General features: G+C 61.0%; 2 protein-coding genes across 2 annotated transcripts; both read left to right on the top strand.

The window, feature by feature from the left end:
* The first annotated feature begins 5,910 nt into the window (after window positions 1-5,910).
* On the top strand, window positions 5,911-15,656 carry LOC146530589 (uncharacterized). The gene is made up of 4 exons (XM_085199489.1): window positions 5,911-7,176; window positions 11,449-11,755; window positions 13,242-13,493; window positions 13,627-15,656. The coding sequence occupies exons 1-4, from the start codon at window positions 5,911-5,913 to the stop codon at window positions 15,654-15,656; spliced, it is 3,855 nt and encodes a 1,284-aa protein (XP_085055615.1).
* Window positions 15,656-16,921, top strand: LOC146530588 (uncharacterized; the record flags this gene model as incomplete). The annotated part of the gene is made up of 1 exon (XM_085199488.1): window positions 15,656-16,921. A coding segment is annotated over exon 1 (1,266 nt), but the record flags the coding sequence as incomplete, so codon positions are not given.
* Between the last annotated feature and the right edge of the window lie 1,042 nt (window positions 16,922-17,963).

Raw genomic sequence — 17,963 nt, 5'->3', positions numbered from 1 at the left:
CGGCGTCACGGCGTCCTAACCTTCCGCACCACACAGGTGCTCACGGGGCATGGTTGCTTCGGGGGTTACCTGTGTCGGATCGCTGGGAGGGAGCCCGACGCTCGCTGCCACCACTGCGACGACTGCCTCGACGAGACGGCCCAGCACACGTTGGAGGTGTGCACAGCCTGGGCGTCTCAACGTCGCGCTTTGCGCGACGTCATCGGGGACGACCTTTCCCTGCCGGCCGTGGTCAAGGCCATGGCCGGTAGCGAGACGTCGTGGGACGCGGTCTCATCCTTCTGCGAGGCAGTGGTGCTCGAGAAGGAGTCGGCGGAACGGGCGAGGGAGGCTATTGCCGAAGTCGCCATCCGCCGTAAGAGACCGGGTCGCCGGAGGGCGGCATACGATCGCCGCCTTCCGCCCTAATGTGCCAGAGGGCGGTCAGCTTGGGGAAGCTGGCCGCCTACCAACCTGGCCCGAGTAGGCGCGCGCAGGTCGCTCCCGCGCGCTAGTCCGAGCAGGCCGTCGAGGGTGCCCACACACCCTTGGCTCCGCGACGTGCCTTGCAGGCTCCCGCCGCCGCGATTCGTGGACGATTCTAGTCCCCGCGTCTCGCGGCCAGTGGCGGTCGAGGAGGAGCACCGTGAGGTTTTAGTGGGTATGCGGACGGCCTACATCTGCCTAGTCCGCGAGTCCCACATAACCCGCTCGAGTCCCCACTCGGGCCGGTATCCGTAAAAGGATTTCCTCACGAAAAAAAAAAAAAAAAAAAAAAAAAAAGGGTTGCCTTTAACTACGGGAGGAGGAAGACCGACTGTACCAATTGTATGTCGAGGCGAGAACGCGGTTGCAGGAGGAGATCGGTCGTGTGAAAGGCGAGTCACACGACCAGATGCTCGCGGGAATAGACCAAGACCCGTTTGGCACGCCTTACCGTATGGTACTTGGCAAGCTACGGGCTTGGGCTCCGCCACTGACGCAGACACTCCGACCGGACATTCTCCGAGGGGTTCTGTCGTCACTGTTCCCGCAGCGGGCCAACTTTTCACCACCTTCAATGGCCCGCCCTGCACCGCAAGAGGAGGAGGACAGCGTCGCACCACAGGTGGAGGAGGAGGAGCTGGAGGAAGCAGTTCGCCGATCTCGCGGCAAGAGCACCGCACCCGGCCTTGATGGCGTTCCCGGGAGGGCGTTAACTCTGGCCCTTAACATCCTTGGGCCCAGAGTGAGAGGACTATTCTCTGCCTGTCTGGCTCAAGCCATAATTCCACAGCGGTGGAAGACAGGCAGGCTAGTCCTCCTTAAGAAGGAGGGTCGCCCGGCGGACTCGGCCTCGGCCTACAGGCCAATTGTGCTCTTGAGCGAGATCGCCAAACTCTTCGAGCGAGTTGTGACGAGGAGGTTGCAGCGTCACTTGGAGCGGACAGGTCCGGACCTCTCGGACCTCCAGTATGGCTTCCGCAGGGGGCGCTCGACGGTGGATGCCATACTGAGGGTGAAGTCCCATGCGCAGGATGCGGTGGCCCTGGGCGATGGAGTCTTGGCGGTGTCTTTAGACATCGCCAACGCCTTTAACTCCCTGCCCTGGCCCTGCATTGAGGAGGCACTTATCTATCACCGAGTGCCTCCATACCTGCGCCGCGTCATCGGGGCTTACCTGTCCGGGAGGTCCGTGACGTTTCCGGCGCCTGGAGGAGGATGGGAGGCGTATGAAGTGTCGTGCGGTGTTCCACAGGGCTCGGTTCTCGGGCCACTCCTGTGGAACATCGGGTACGACTGGGTGTTGAGAGGCGACACCCTACGAGGAGTTGGAGTTCTCTGCTACGCCGACGACACGCTGGTCTTGGCGCAGCAGAGGACTTATCGCGAGGCTGCGGTGCTCGCGACGGCCGGAGTGGCCGACGTCGTCGGCCGAATTAGAAGGTTGGGTTTGGAGGTTGCCCTGAACAAGTCCGAGGCATTATACTTCCATGCTCCTCGAAAGGGCCCACCGGCAGATGCCCACATCGTCGTCGGTGGCGTCCGAATCGACGTCAAGAGGAGTATGAAGTACCTCGGACTTGTTCTAGACGGTCGATGGAGTTTCCGGGGCCACTTTACATCCTTGGCCCCGAAACTGTTGAAGGCAGCGGCGGCATTGGCGCGCCTTTTGCCCAACGTCGATGGGCCGAGCGCCTCTAGCCGTCGGCTGTACACCGGAGTGGTCCGATCGATGGCGCTCTATGGTGCCCCCGTATGGGCGGACGCCCTGGATCGGCACAACATCACTCTGCTGCGACGTGCGCAGAGGGTGATGGCCATCCGGGCGATACGGGGGTACCGGACCATCTCCGGTGAGGTGGCGTGCGTGCTGGCTGGAGTCATGCCGTGGGATCTGGATGCTCTGTCTCTGGCGTCGGTCTATTGCCGGCGTCGAGGCCTAGCGTCCGGGGAACCGGCTAGCCCAGCACGCGCCGAGGAGGAGCGGGAAGCCGCATTAGAAGTGTGGGAATCCCGGCTGGCGACACCATCTGCCGGCCGGTTGACGATCGAGGCGGTTCGTCCAGTTTTCCGCCAGTGGTTAGCGCGGCGTCACGGCGTCCTAACCTTCCGCACCACACAGGTGCTCACGGGGCATGGCTGCTTCGGGGGTTACCTGTGTCGGATCGCTGGGAGGGAGCCCGACGCTCGCTGCCACCACTGCGACGACTGCCTCGACGAGACGGCCCAGCACACATTGGAGGTGTGCACAGCCTGGGCGTCTCAACGTCGCGCTTTGCGCGACGTCATCGGCGACGACCTTTCCCTGCCGGCCGTGGTCAAGGCCATGGCCGGTAGCGAGACGTCGTGGGACGCGGTCTCATCCTTCTGCGAGGCAGTGGTGCTCGAGAAGGAGTCGGCGGAACGGGCGAGGGAGGCTTTTGCCGAAGTCGCCATCCGCCGTAAGAGACCGGGTCGCCGGAGGGCGGCACCGCCGCCTTCCGCCCTAATGTGCCAGAGGGCGGTCAGCTTGGGGAAGCTGGCCGCCTACCAACCTGGCCCGAGTAGGCGCGCGCAGGTTGCTCCCGCGCGCTACTCCGAGCAGGCCGTCGAGGGTGCCCACACACCCTTGACTCCGCGACGTGCCTAGCAGGCTCCCGCCGCCGCGATTCGTGGACGATTCTAGTCCCCGCGTCTCGCGGCCAATGGCGGTCGAGGAGGAGCACCGTGAGGTTTTAGTGGGTATTGGGATCGGCCTTCAGCCGGTCTACGAGTCCCACATAACCCGCTCGAGTCCCCACTCGGGCCGGTATCCGTAAAAGGATTTCCTCACGATAAAAAAAAAAAAAAAAAAAAAAAAAAAAAAAAAAAAAAAAAAAGGGTTGCCTTTAACTCCCAAGGGAGTTGCTGGTCTCCTACTGGGCGCGTCCCCCGGTGGCGGATAGGGGAAACCACTCGCACTTGCGGGCGAGTGGACCGGGAATTTGTTCCCGGCGCGGACCAAAACCAGCTAGGCATGGGCGTGTCTTTAGTCCATTGTTATGGACACGGCCTAGGGGAGCACACCCCGACAGAAAAGCCCCACTGTGGAACAGTAACAAACATGTCGGACAAGCAGAATTACAATTCACTACCCCAGGAGGGTTCCGGTCTCTACGAGGCCGGGGAATCCCTCCGTGCTACGGCACGCAAGCCCCGCGAATCTGGGGGGGGCCAGTCTTTCCGATGTGTTGCTGGGGAGGGGCCCGAGATGGGCGGAGTGGAGGGAGTGCCTGTGAAGGGCGGAGAAGGAGAAGGAGAAGGAGAAGTTGGGTCCGGGAAGGGCGAAGGTGTTGGAAGTGCAACGGCAGTGGTTGTGGAGACACGTGAATGTGAACAGCGGAGGCAGTCCGTGTCGAGTAGTGTGGCGTTTGGGTCAGATTATGTTGGCCAATTCGCAGAGGGGGAGCCGCGAGTGGTTTTGACCAGGGTGGATCTCGACGATGTAGCGTCTATCACTGGTGGTAGATCGAGGAGAGGATCTGGTTCGTCGTTTGGGCGGCTATGGGCAGCATTGGAGTCGAGAGCTTCTGATTCCGAAAGCGTAATGTCGGTGGAGTCGCAACGAACTAAGACGCGGTCACAGTTCATGAAAGATAGGAGGAAAAGACCACGGAAGCCGAGTGACCAATCAGGGTCCTCCGGCGATGGAGAGTCCGACCGACCGGCGTCAAAAGTTGTGGCCAAGAAAAGAGAAAGAGGTCGGCCTACTATAGAAGCTGAGAAGATTAGGGAGGCCAATAAAGAGGAGTTACAACTCAGAAATGAGAAAGAGGTACTGGAAAGTGTCTCAGTCGTGCGGTCTAGAGTCAGTTCTAGACTTTCAGACATGTCTCGGCGGTCCGATGGGGAGCAGGACGAAGCCAGACTCGCATCTGACCTACAGCATCAGGTGGCTGGGAGCCTAGAAATTATAAGGAAGGTTGCCACCAAGTCTGGTAACCTGAAGGGCACCTTTACCAGGGCCCTAAAGGAGGCTGCCAAAGCCATAGGCATGGCCGTAGACGAGTTGGCACAGCGGACGGCGACAGAGGAGGTGGCGCAGCTGCGCGTTCATAATAACAAGCTGCGCTACGAAATGTCGGAGTTGAGAAACGAGGTCAGTCTTTTACGGGCTGACCTCCAAAAGCAAAAGGGCCAAGGAGTGGCACCTGAGAAGGTTATGCCTGGGCGTTCCGACGAGCTGATGCGCTCCATTATGATGGAGGTCGGAACCATGGTCAGTGCAAGGATTGAGGGACTTGAGAGCCGACTTCTTCCGGAGAAGAGCATGCGCCCTCCGCTGGCGGCGTCAAAGGGTGCCAATAAAGCGACTGCCACAACATCGGCGAGGGCAGAGACGACAACCACGCTCATGGCTCCTGCGAACCCTGCTCCCAAAAGAGGCCCAATGCCGGAGAGTGGCAAGGGTAAGGGCAAGGGCAAAGGCAAGGGTAAGGGGAAGAGCACTGTGGCGAAAGCTCCCGAGCCGCGGCCTCTACCACCTGCTCCGGCAGACCTAAATGAGGGGTGGAACGTCGTCGCCAGGAAGGGCAAGAAGAAGAAGGAGAAGGCTGTCCAGCAGCAGCCGAAGGGCGGGAAGACGCGACAAAAGTCTGCGCCGAAAGCTCCCAGACTGCGACCTCCTAGGTCGTCTGTGGTTGCGCTGAAGCTGCAGCCGGGTGCTAAGGAGGTGACTTACAAGGACGTCCTGACCCAGATCAAGGAGAAGGTGGTACTGGAAGATCTGGGCATCACGGACGTCAGGTTCAGAGTTGCCTCAACGGGAGCGAGGCTACTCGAACTGCCGGGTTTGAATACCGGGGAGAAGGCGGACGTTCTCGCGCAACATCTGCGGAGCGTCCTTAACGCTGGCGATGTGCAGGTCTCGAGGCCCACCAGGTGTGCGGAGCTGAGAGTTTGTGGGCTCGATGACTCTGTGACATCGGAGGAGGTGGCGGCGGCTGTGAGTCGAGCAGGTGGCTGCGACGCTAGCGCCGTTAAAGTGGGGGAGATCCGCCAAGATCGAAATGGGCTCGGTACTGCCTGGCTCCGCTGTCCAGTGGCAGCGGCGAAGAAGGTCAGCGGCGGAAGGCTGTTGGTCGGCTTTGTGTCGGCACGCGTGCAGTTACTGAAGCCTCGCGTGCTGCGCTGCTTCCGCTGCCACGAAGTAGGGCATGTCGCGGCTAATTGCACGAGTGACAAAGACCGGAGTGCACACTGTTACAGGTGCGGGAAGCCAGGGCACAAACAAAGTGTTTGCTCTGCGGCGGCGCACTGCCCTATTTGCGAGGACGCGAATAGGCCTGCGGATCACCTGGCAGGTGGAGCAGCGTGCGCCAAGATGTGCGCTCAAGCGAAGAAGCGGAGAGGTGCGGCGAGGCGAACAAGCCGAAGCCGACCTGAAGCCCCGACGCAGGGCGAGGAGCTGCAGCACATGGAGCATCAATAATGGCGCTCCACGTGCTCCAGGCGAACATCAACCACTGTGCCAGAGCCCAAGACTTATTGGTCCAAAGCCTGGTGCAGTGGTCGATTCAGGTGGCGGTCGTTGCGGAGCCTTATAGCATTCCTGCACGTGACAACTGGGTCGCAGACAACACCGGAGTGGTAGCTCTGGTCACCCAGATCGCTGCGGGCTCTCCGCCCTTTTCACGAGTAGAGAAGGGTGCGGGATGCGTCGCGGCACATGTCGGCGATCTAGTTGTAATAGGCGTCTACTTTTCTCCCAATCGAACTCTTGCAGAGTTCGAGGAATTCCTAATCCGCTTGGGGGAAATGGTGGAAAGACACCGTGCGCCGGAGGTCTTGGTCGCAGGAGACCTGAATGCTAAATCCAGCGTGTGGGGCTCCGCAAGGACGGACGTACGTGGTGCGACATTGGAGGAGTGGATTGTCGCCACCGGTTTGTCAGTTCTCAACCGAGGGACTACAAACACGTGTGTGCGAAGGCAGGGCGGGTCCGTCGTAGACATAACGTTTGCGAGTCCTGTCCTAGCGTGCCGTGTTCAGGGCTGGCGAGTGCTGAATGATGTGGAGACTCTCTCGGACCATCTCTACATCCAATATGAGATCTCCACACATTCAGCGGCGCAGTCAGCCCCCAGTCCAACTTCGGGAGAGTTCGGACCGCGGTGGCGACTTGGGTGTCTCGACAGAGAACTCCTGGAGGAGGCTGCGATAGTGCAGGCCTGGCTGCCCCAGAGCTTGGCGTCTGTGGAAGACGCTGCCACCTGGGCGCAGAGGGCTATGACGCGTATCTGCGACGCGTCTATGCCCCGTTCTAGGCACCGCCCTCAGCGGCGACAAGTGTACTGGTGGTCGGGAGAGATCGCTCAATTGCGCGTCACCTGCATTGAGGCGAGACGCCAGTACACGCACTATCGCAGGCGGGTACGCCGAGAGGAAGAGGAGGAGGAACGGCGGTACCGCACATATGTTGAGGCGAGGAAGGCGCTACAGGAAGCAATCGGTCGTTCGAAGGCAGAATCTAACGACCGATTGATCGCGGGGATAGACGGGGATCCGTTCGGAACGCCGTATCGCATGGTGTGCGGTAAACTCCGGACGTGGGCTCCGCCCTTGACGCAGTCGCTCCAACCGGACGTCCTCCGAGGAGTGCTGACGTCATTGTTCCCGCAGCGGGCCAGTTTTACACCACCAACCATGGCCCGCCCTGTAGTGCAGGAGGAGGAAGTCGATAGTGTCGCACCACTGGTGGATGAGAAGGAGCTCGAAGAAGCTATATGCCGATCTCGGCTCAAGAGCACCGCCCCGGGCTTGGATGGCGTTCCCGGCCGGGCGCTAACTCTGGCCCTTAACATCCTTGGGCCCAGAGTGCGAGGGCTATTCTCTGCCTGTCTGGCTCAAGCCATAATTCCACAGCGGTGGAAGACAGGCAGGCTAGTCCTCATCAAGAAGGAGGGTCGCCCGGCGGATTCAGCCTCCGCCTATAGGCCCATCGTGCTCTTGAGCGAGATCGCCAAGCTCTTCGAGCGTGTTGTAGCCAGGAGGCTGCAACACCACTTGGAGGAGACAGGTCCGGACCTCTCGGACCAGCAGTATGGCTTCCGCAGGGGGCGATCGACGGTGGATGCCATACTGGAGGTGAAGTCCCATGCGCAGGATGCGGTGGCCAAGGGCGATGGAGTTTTGGCGGTGTCTTTAGACATCGCCAACGCCTTCAACTCCCTGCCCTGGCCCTGCATTAAGGAGGCACTTTTATACCACCGTGTGCCTCCATACCTGCGCTGCGTCATCGGGGCTTACCTGTCCGGGAGGTCTGTGATCTTTCCGGCTCCTGGAGGAGGTTGGGAGGAGTATGAGGTGTCGGCCGGTGTTCCACAAGGATCGGTGCTGGGTCCGATCCTCTGGAACATCGGATACGACTGGGTGCTGCGAGGCGGTACCCTGAGGGGGATAAAGGTCCTCTGCTACGCCGATGACACGCTGGTCTTGGCACAGCAGAGGACCTATCGGGAGGCGGCGGTACTCGCGACCGCTGGAGTAGCGGAGATTGTCGGCCGCATAAGGCGGCTTGGTCTGGAGGTCGCCTTGAACAAGTCCGAGGCGTTATACTTCCATGCTCCTCGAAAGGGCCCACCACCTGATGCCCACATCGTCGTCGGTGGCGTCAACATAGACGTCAAGAGGAGCATGAAGTACCTCGGACTTGTTCTGGACGGTCGGTGGAGTTTCCGGGGCCACTTTACATCCTTGGCCCCGAAACTGATGAAGACAGCGGCGGCACTGGCGCGCCTTTTGCCCAATGTCGATGGGCCGAGCGCCTCTAGCCGTCGGCTGTACACCGGAGTGGTCAGGTCGATGGCCCTCTACGGTGCTCCCGTCTGGGCGGACGCCCTGGATCGGCAAAACATCACCCTGCTACGACGGGCGCAGAGGGTGATGGCCATCCGGGCGATACGGGGGTACCGGACCATCTCCGGTGAGGTGGCGTGCGTGCTGGCTGGAGTCATGCCGTGGGATCTGGATGCTCGGTCTCTGGCGTCGGTCTATTGCCGGCGTCGAGGCCTAGTGTCCGGGGAACCGGCAAGCCAGGCACGCACTGAGGAGGTGCGGGTAGCCGCAATGGAGTTGTGGGAATCTCGGCTGGCAACACCATCTGCCGGCCTGAGGACGATCGAGGCTGTTCGTCCAGTGTTCCGCCAGTGGTTAGCGCGGCGTCACGGCGTCCTAACCTTCCGCACGACACAGGTGCTCACGGGGCATGGCTGCTTCGGGGGTTATCTGTGTCGGATCGCCGGGAGGGAGCCCGACGCTCGCTGCCACCACTGCGACGACTGCCTCGATGAGACGGCCCAGCACACATTGGAGGTGTGCTCAGCCTGGGCGTCTCAACGTCGCGCTTTGCGCGACGTCATAGGGGACGACCTTTCCCTGCCGGCCGTGGTCAAAGCTATGGCCGGCAGCGAGACGTCGTGGGATGCGGTCTCATCCTTCTGCGAGGCAGTGGTGCTCGAGAAGGAGTCGGCGGAACGGGCGAGGGAGGCTTTTGCCGAAGTCGCCATCCGCCGTAAGAGACCGGGTCGCCGGAGGGCGGCACACGATCGCCGCCTTCCGCCCTAATGTGCCAGAGGGCGGTCAGCTTGGGGAAGCTGACCGCCTACCAACCTGGCCCGAGTAGGCGCGCGCAGGTTGCTCCCGCGCGCTACTCCGAGCAGGCCGTCGAGGGTGCCCACACACCCTTGACTCCGCGACGTGCCTTGCAGGCTCCCGCCGCCGCGTTTCGCGGAAGACTCACGTCCCCGTGTCTCGCGGTCAGTGGCGGTCGAGGAGGAGCACCGTGAGGTTTTAGTGGGTATTGGGATCGGCCTTCAGCCGGTCCACGAGTCCCACATAACCCGCTCGAGTCCCCACTCGGGCCGGTATCCGTAAAAGGATTTCCTCACGATAAAAAAAAAAAAAAAAAAAAAAAAAAAAAAAAAAAAAAAAAAAAAAAAGGGTTGCCTTTAACTCCCTGCCATGGCCCTGCATAAAGGAGGCACTGTTATACCATCGTGTGCCTCCATACCTGCGCCGCGCCATCGGGGCTTACCTGTCCGGGAGGTCTGTGACCTTTCCGGCTCCTGGAGGAGGTTGGAGGGAGTTCGTTGTGTCGGCCGGTGTTCCACAAGGATCGGTGCTGGGTCCGATCCTCTGGAACATCGGATACGACTGGGTGCTGCGTGGCGGTACCCTGAGGGGGATAAAGGTCCTCTGTTACGCCGACGACACGCTGGTCTTGGCGCAGCAGAGGACCTATCGGGAGGCAGCGGTCCTCGCGACGGCTGGAGTGGCGGAGGTGGTCGGCCGCATAAAGCGGCTGGGCTTAGAGGTCTCCCTCAACAAGTCCGAGGCAATCTACTTCCATGCTCCTCGAAAGGGCCCACCGGCAGATGCCCACATCATCGTCGGTGGCGTCAAGATTGACGTTGCCCGGAGCATGAAGTACCTCGGACTTGTTCTGGATGGTCGGTGGAGTTTTCGGGGCCACTTTACATCTTTGGCCCCGAAACTGTTGAAGACAGCGGCGGCACTGGCGCGCCTTTTGCCCAACGTGGATGGGCCGAGCGCCTCTAGCCGTCGGCTGTACACCGGAGTGGTCAGATCGATGGCGCTCTACGGTGCTCCCGTATGGGCGGACGCCCTGGATCGGCACAACATCACCCTGCTGCGACGAGCGCAGAGGGTGATGGCCATCCGGGCGATACGGGGGTACCGGACCATCTCCGGTGAAGTGGCGTGCGTGTTGGCTGGAGTCATGCCGTGGGATCTGGATGCTCGTTCTCTGGCGTCGGTCTATTGCCGGCGTCGAGGCCTAGTGTCCGGGGAACCGGCAAGCCAAGCACGCACTGAGGAGGCGCGGGAAGCCGCGGTTGAAATGTGGGAAACTCGGCTGGCAACACCATCTGCCGGCCTGAGGACGATCGAGGCTGTTCGTCCAGTGTTCCGCCAGTGGTTAGCGCGGCGTCACGGCGTCCTAACCTTCCGCATGACACAGGTGCTCACGGGGCATGGCTGCTTCGGGGGTTACCTGTGTCGGATCGCCGGAAGGGAGCCCGACGCTCGCTGCCACCACTGCGGCGACTGCCTCGACGAGACGGCCCAGCACACGTTGGAGGTGTGCTCAGCCTGGGCGTCTCAACGTCGCGCTTTGCGCGACGTCATAGGGGACGACCTTTCCCTGCCGGCCGTGTTCAAGGCTATGGCCGGCAGCGAGACGTCGTGGGACGCGGTCTCATCCTTCTGCGAGGCAGTGGTGCTCGAGAAGGAGTCGGCGGAACGGGCGAGGGAGGCTTTTGCCGAAGTCGCCATCCGCCGTAGGAGACCGGGTCGCCGGAGGGCGGCACACGACCGCCGCCTTCCGCCCTAATGTGCCAGAGGGCGGTCAGCTTGGGGAAGCTGGCCGCCTACCAACCTGGCCCGAGTAGGCGCGCGCAGGTTGCTCCCGCGCGCTACTCCGAGCAGGCCGTCGAGGGTGCCCACACACCCTTGACTCCGCGACGTGCCTAGCAGGCTCCCGCCGCCGCGATTCGTGGACGATTCTAGTCCCCGCGTCTCGCGGCCAGTGGCGGTCGAGGGGGAGCACCGTGAGGTTTTAGTGGGTATTGGGATCGGCCTTCAGCCGGTCCACGAGTCCCACATAACCCGCTCGAGTCCCCACTCGGGCCGGTATCCGTAAAAGGATTTCCTCACGTTAAAAAAAAAAAAAAAAAAAAAAAGGGTTGGGTTGTGGATGCCATACTGAGGGTGAAGTCCCATGCGCAGGATGCGGTGGCCCTGGGCGATGGAGTCTTGGCGGTGTCTTTAGACATCGCCAACGCCTTCAACTCCCTGCCCTGGCCCTGCATTGAGGAGGCACTCATCTATCACCGAGTGCCTCCATACCTGCGCCGCGTCATCGGGGCTTACCTGTCCGGGAGGTCTGTGACGTTTCCGGCTCCTGGAGGAGGGTGGGAAGAGTACGAAGTGTCGTGCGGTGTTCCACAGGGCTCGGTTCTCGGGCCACTCCTGTGGAACATCGGGTACGACTGGGTGTTGAGAGGTGACACCCTACGAGGAGTTGGAGTCCTCTGCTACGCCGATGACACGCTGGTCTTGGCGCAGCAGAGGACTTATCGCGAGGCAGCTGTGCTCGCAACGGCCGGAGTGGCTGACGTTGTCGGCCGAATTAGAAGGTTGGGCTTGGAGGTTGCCTTGAACAAGTCCGAGGCGTTATACTTCCATTCTCCTCGGAAGGGCCCACCGGCAGATGCCCACATCGTCGTCGGTGGCGTCCGAATCGACGTCAAGAGGAGTATGAAGTACCTCGGACTTGTTCTAGACGGTCGGTGGAGTTTCCGGGGCCACTTTACATCCTTGGCCCCGAAACTGTTGAAGACAGCGGCGGCATTGGCGCGCCTTTTGCCCAACGTCGATGGGCCAAGCGCCTCTAGCCGTCGGCTGTACACCGGAGTGGTCCGATCGATGGCGCTCTATGGTGCTCCCGTATGGGCGGACGCCCTGGATCGGCACAACATCACTCTGCTGCGACGTGCGCAGAGGGTGATGGCCATCCGGGCGATACGGGGGTACCGGACCATCTCCGGTGAGGTGGCGTGCGTGCTGGCTGGAGTCATGCCGTGGGATCTGGATGCTCTGTCTCTGGCGTCGGTCTATTGCCGGCGTCGAGGCCTAGCGTCCGGGGAACCGGCTAGCCCAGCACGCGCCGAGGAGGAGCGGGAAGCCGCATTAGAAGTGTGGGAATCCCGGCTGGCGACACCATCTGCCGGCCGGTTGACGATCGAGGCGGTTCGTCCAGTTTTCCGCCAGTGGTTAGCGCGGCGTCATGGCGTCCTAACCTTCCGCACGACACAGGTGCTTACGGGGCATGGCTGCTTCGGGGGTTACCTGTGTCGGATCGCTGGGAGGGAGCCCGACGCTCGCTGCCACCACTGCGACGACTGCCTCGATGAGACGGCCCAGCACACGTTGGAGGTGTGCACAGCCTGGGCGTCTCAACGTCGCGCTTTGCGCGACGTCATCGGGGACGACCTTTCCCTGCCGGCCGTGGTCAAGGCCATGGCCGGTAGCGAGACGTCGTGGGACGCGGTCTCATCCTTCTGCGAGGCAGTGGTGCTCGAGAAGGAGTCGGCGGAACGGGCGAGGGAGGCTTTTGCCGAAGTCGCCATCCGCCGTAAGAGACCGGGTCGCCGGAGGGCGGCACACGACCGCCGCCTTCCGCCCTAATGTGCCAGAGGGCGGTCAGCTTGGGGAAGCTGGCCGCTTACCAACCTGGCCCGAGTAGGCGCGCGCAGGTTGCTCCCGCGCGCTACTCCGAGCAGGCCGTCGAGGGTGCCCACACACCCTTGACTCCGCGACGTGCCTAGCAGGCTCCCGCCGCCGCGATTCGTGGACGATTCTAGTCCCCGAGTCTCGCGGCCAGTGGCGGTCGAGGAGGAGCACCGTGAGGTTTTAGTGGGTATTGGGATCGGCCTTCAGCCGGTCCACGAGTCCCACATAACCCGCTCGAGTCCCCACTCGGGCCGGTATCCGTAAAAGGATTTCCTCACGTTAAAAAAAAAAAAAAAAAAAAGGGTTGGGTTGGGTTGGGTTGGGTTGGGTTGGGTTGGGTTCGTGCTCCCAAGGGAGTTGCTGGTCTCCTACTGGGCGCGTCCCCCGGTGGCGGATAGGGGAAACCACTCGCACTTGCGGGCGAGTGGACCGGGAATTTGTTCCCGGCGCGGACCAAAACCAGCTAGGCATGGGCGTGTCTTTAGTCCATTGTTATGGACACGGCCTAGGGGAGCACACCCCGACAGAAAAGCCCCACTGTGGAACAGTAACAAACATGTCGGACAAGCAGAATTACAATTCACTACCCCAGGAGGGTTCCGGTCTCTACGAGGCCGGGGAATCCCTCCGTGCTACGGCACGCAAGCCCCGCGAATCTGGGGGGGGCCAGTCTTTCCGATGTGTTGCTGGGGAGGGGCCCGAGATGGGCGGAGTGGAGGGAGTGCCTGTGAAGGGGCGGAGAAGGAGAAGGAGAAGGAGAAGTTGGGTCCGGGAAGGGCGAAGGTGTTGGAAGTGCAACGGCAGTGGTTGTGGAGACACGTGAATGTGAACAGCGGAGGCAGTCCGTGTCGAGTAGTGTGGCGTTTGGGTCAGATTATGTTGGCCAATTCGCAGAGGGGGAGCCGCGAGTGGTTTTGACCAGGGTGGATCTCGACGATGTAGCGTCTATCACTGGTGGTAGATCGAGGAGAGGATCTGGTTCGTCGTTTGGGCGGCTATGGGCAGCATTGGAGTCGAGAGCTTCTGATTCCGAAAGCGTAATGTCGGTGGAGTCGCAACGAACTAAGACGCGGTCACAGTTCATGAAAGATAGGAGGAAAAGACCACGGAAGCCGAGTGACCAATCAGGGTCCTCCGGCGATGGAGAGTCCGACCGACCGGCGTCAAAAGTTGTGGCCAAGAAAAGAGAAAGAGGTCGGCCTACTATAGAAGCTGAGAAGATTAGGGAGGCCAATAAAGAGGAGTTACAACTCAGAAATGAGAAAGAGGTACTGGAAAGTGTCTCAGTCGTGCGGTCTAGAGTCAGTTCTAGACTTTCAGACATGTCTCGGCGGTCCGATGGGGAGCAGGACGAAGCCAGACTCGCATCTGACCTACAGCATCAGGTGGCTGGGAGCCTAGAAATTATAAGGAAGGTTGCCACCAAGTCTGGTAACCTGAAGGGCACCTTTACCAGGGCCCTAAAGGAGGCTGCCAAAGCCATAGGCATGGCCGTAGACGAGTTGGCACAGCGGACGGCGACAGAGGAGGTGGCGCAGCTGCGCGTTCATAATAACAAGCTGCGCTACGAAATGTCGGAGTTGAGAAACGAGGTCAGTCTTTTACGGGCTGACCTCCAAAAGCAAAAGGGCCAAGGAGTGGCACCTGAGAAGGTTATGCCTGGGCGTTCCGACGAGCTGATGCGCTCCATTATGATGGAGGTCGGAACCATGGTCAGTGCAAGGATTGAGGGACTTGAGAGCCGACTTCTTCCGGAGAAGAGCATGCGCCCTCCGCTGGCGGCGTCAAAGGGTGCCAATAAAGCGACTGCCACAACATCGGCGAGGGCAGAGACGACAACCACGCTCATGGCTCCTGCGAACCCTGCTCCCAAAAGAGGCCCAATGCCGGAGAGTGGCAAGGGTAAGGGCAAGGGCAAAGGCAAGGGTAAGGGGAAGAGCACTGTGGCGAAAGCTCCCGAGCCGCGGCCTCTACCACCTGCTCCGGCAGACCTAAATGAGGGGTGGAACGTCGTCGCCAGGAAGGGCAAGAAGAAGAAGGAGAAGGCTGTCCAGCAGCAGCCGAAGGGCGGGAAGACGCGACAAAAGTCTGCGCCGAAAGCTCCCAGACTGCGACCTCCTAGGTCGTCTGTGGTTGCGCTGAAGCTGCAGCCGGGTGCTAAGGAGGTGACTTACAAGGACGTCCTGACCCAGATCAAGGAGAAGGTGGTACTGGAAGATCTGGGCATCACGGACGTCAGGTTCAGAGTTGCCTCAACGGGAGCGAGGCTACTCGAACTGCCGGGTTTGAATACCGGGGAGAAGGCGGACGTTCTCGCGCAACATCTGCGGAGCGTCCTTAACGCTGGTGATGTGCAGGTCTCGAGGCCCACCAGGTGTGCGGAGCTGAGAGTTTGTGGGCTCGATGACTCTGTGACATCGGAGGAGGTGGCGGCGGCTGTGAGTCGAGCAGGTGGCTGCGACGCTAGCGCCGTTAAAGTGGGGGAGATCCGCCAAGATCGAAATGGGCTCGGTACTGCCTGGCTCCGCTGTCCAGTGGCAGCGGCGAAGAAGGTCAGCGGCGGAAGGCTGTTGGTCGGCTTTGTGTCGGCACGCGTGCAGTTACTGAAGCCTCGCGTGCTGCGCTGCTTCCGCTGCCACGAAGTAGGGCATGTCGCGGCTAATTGCACGAGTGACAAAGACCGGAGTGCACACTGTTACAGGTGCGGGAAGCCAGGGCACAAACAAAGTGTTTGCTCTGCGGCGGCGCACTGCCCTATTTGCGAGGACGCGAATAGGCCTGCGGATCACCTGGCAGGTGGAGCAGCGTGCGCCAAGATGTGCGCTCAAGCGAAGAAGCGGAGAGGTGCGGCGAGGCGAACAAGCCGAAGCCGACCTGAAGCCCCGACGCAGGGCGAGGAGCTGCAGCACATGGAGCATCAATAATGGCGCTCCACGTGCTCCAGGCGAACATCAACCACTGTGCCAGAGCCCAAGACTTATTGGTCCAAAGCCTGGTGCAGTGGTCGATTCAGGTGGCGGTCGTTGCGGAGCCTTATAGCATTCCTGCACGTGACAACTGGGTCGCAGACAACACCGGAGTGGTAGCTCTGGTCACCCAGATCGCTGCGGGCTCTCCGCCCTTTTCACGAGTAGAGAAGGGTGCGGGATGCGTCGCGGCACATGTCGGCGATCTAGTTGTAATAGGCGTCTACTTTTCTCCCAATCGAACTCTTGCAGAGTTCGAGGAATTCCTAATCCGCTTGGGGGAAATGGTGGAAAGACACCGTGCGCCGGAGGTCTTGGTCGCAGGAGACCTGAATGCTAAATCCAGCGTGTGGGGCTCCGCAAGGACGGACGTACGTGGTGCGACATTGGAGGAGTGGATTGTCGCCACCGGTTTGTCAGTTCTCAACCGAGGGACTACAAACACGTGTGTGCGAAGGCAGGGCGGGTCCGTCGTAGACATAACGTTTGCGAGTCCTGTCCTAGCGTGCCGTGTTCAGGGCTGGCGAGTGCTGAATGATGTGGAGACTCTCTCGGACCATCTCTACATCCAATATGAGATCTCCACACATTCAGCGGCGCAGTCAGCCCCCAGTCCAACTTCGGGAGAGTTCGGACCGCGGTGGCGACTTGGGTGTCTCGACAGAGAACTCCTGGAGGAGGCTGCGATAGTGCAGGCCTGGCTGCCCCAGAGCTTGGCGTCTGTGGAAGACGCTGCCACCTGGGCGCAGAGGGCTATGACGCGTATCTGCGACGCGTCTATGCCCCGTTCTAGGCACCGCCCTCAGCGGCGACAAGTGTACTGGTGGTCGGGAGAGATCGCTCAATTGCGCGTCACCTGCATTGAGGCGAGACGCCAGTACACGCACTATCGCAGGCGGGTACGCCGAGAGGAAGAGGAGGAGGAACGGCGGTACCGCACATATGTTGAGGCGAGGAAGGCGCTACAGGAAGCAATCGGTCGTTCGAAGGCAGAATCTAACGACCGATTGATCGCGGGGATAGACGGGGATCCGTTCGGAACGCCGTATCGCATGGTGTGCGGTAAACTCCGGACGTGGGCTCCGCCCTTGACGCAGTCGCTCCAACCGGACGTCCTCCGAGGAGTGCTGACGTCATTGTTCCCGCAGCGGGCCAGTTTTACACCACCAACCATGGCCCGCCCTGTAGTGCAGGAGGAGGAAGTCGATAGTGTCGCACCACTGGTGGATGAGAAGGAGCTCGAAGAAGCTATATGCCGATCTCGGCTCAAGAGCACCGCCCCGGGCTTGGATGGCGTTCCCGGCCGGGCGCTAACTCTGGCCCTTAACATCCTTGGGCCCAGAGTGCGAGGGCTATTCTCTGCCTGTCTGGCTCAAGCCATAATTCCACAGCGGTGGAAGACAGGCAGGCTAGTCCTCATCAAGAAGGAGGGTCGCCCGGCGGATTCAGCCTCCGCCTATAGGCCCATCGTGCTCTTGAGCGAGATCGCCAAGCTCTTCGAGCGTGTTGTAGCCAGGAGGCTGCAACACCACTTGGAGGAGACAGGTCCGGACCTCTCGGACCAGCAGTATGGCTTCCGCAGGGGGCGATCGACGGTGGATGCCATACTGGAGGTGAAGTCCCATGCGCAGGATGCGGTGGCCAAGGGCGATGGAGTTTTGGCGGTGTCTTTAGACATCGCCAACGCCTTCAACTCCCTGCCCTGGCCCTGCATTAAGGAGGCACTTTTATACCACCGTGTGCCTCCATACCTGCGCTGCGTCATCGGGGCTTACCTGTCCGGGAGGTCTGTGATCTTTCCGGCTCCTGGAGGAGGTTGGGAGGAGTATGAGGTGTCGGCCGGTGTTCCACAAGGATCGGTGCTGGGTCCGATCCTCTGGAACATCGGATACGACTGGGTGCTGCGAGGCGGTACCCTGAGGGGGATAAAGGTCCTCTGCTACGCCGATGACACGCTGGTCTTGGCACAGCAGAGGACCTATCGGGAGGCGGCGGTACTCGCGACCGCTGGAGTAGCGGAGATTGTCGGCCGCATAAGGCGGCTTGGTCTGGAGGTCGCCTTGAACAAGTCCGAGGCGTTATACTTCCATGCTCCTCGAAAGGGCCCACCACCTGATGCCCACATCGTCGTCGGTGGCGTCAACATAGACGTCAAGAGGAGCATGAAGTACCTCGGACTTGTTCTGGACGGTCGGTGGAGTTTCCGGGGCCACTTTACATCCTTGGCCCCGAAACTGATGAAGACAGCGGCGGCACTGGCGCGCC

Source organism: Heliconius melpomene, chromosome 16 (genome assembly GCF_056956725.1).
Source record: "Heliconius melpomene rosina isolate 202511_hmr_F chromosome 16, ASM5695672v1, whole genome shotgun sequence".
NCBI lineage: Eukaryota > Metazoa > Arthropoda > Insecta > Lepidoptera > Nymphalidae > Heliconius > Heliconius melpomene.
Note: the sequence above shows the minus strand (reverse complement) of the source record. Positions and strands in the feature narration are given on the sequence as shown.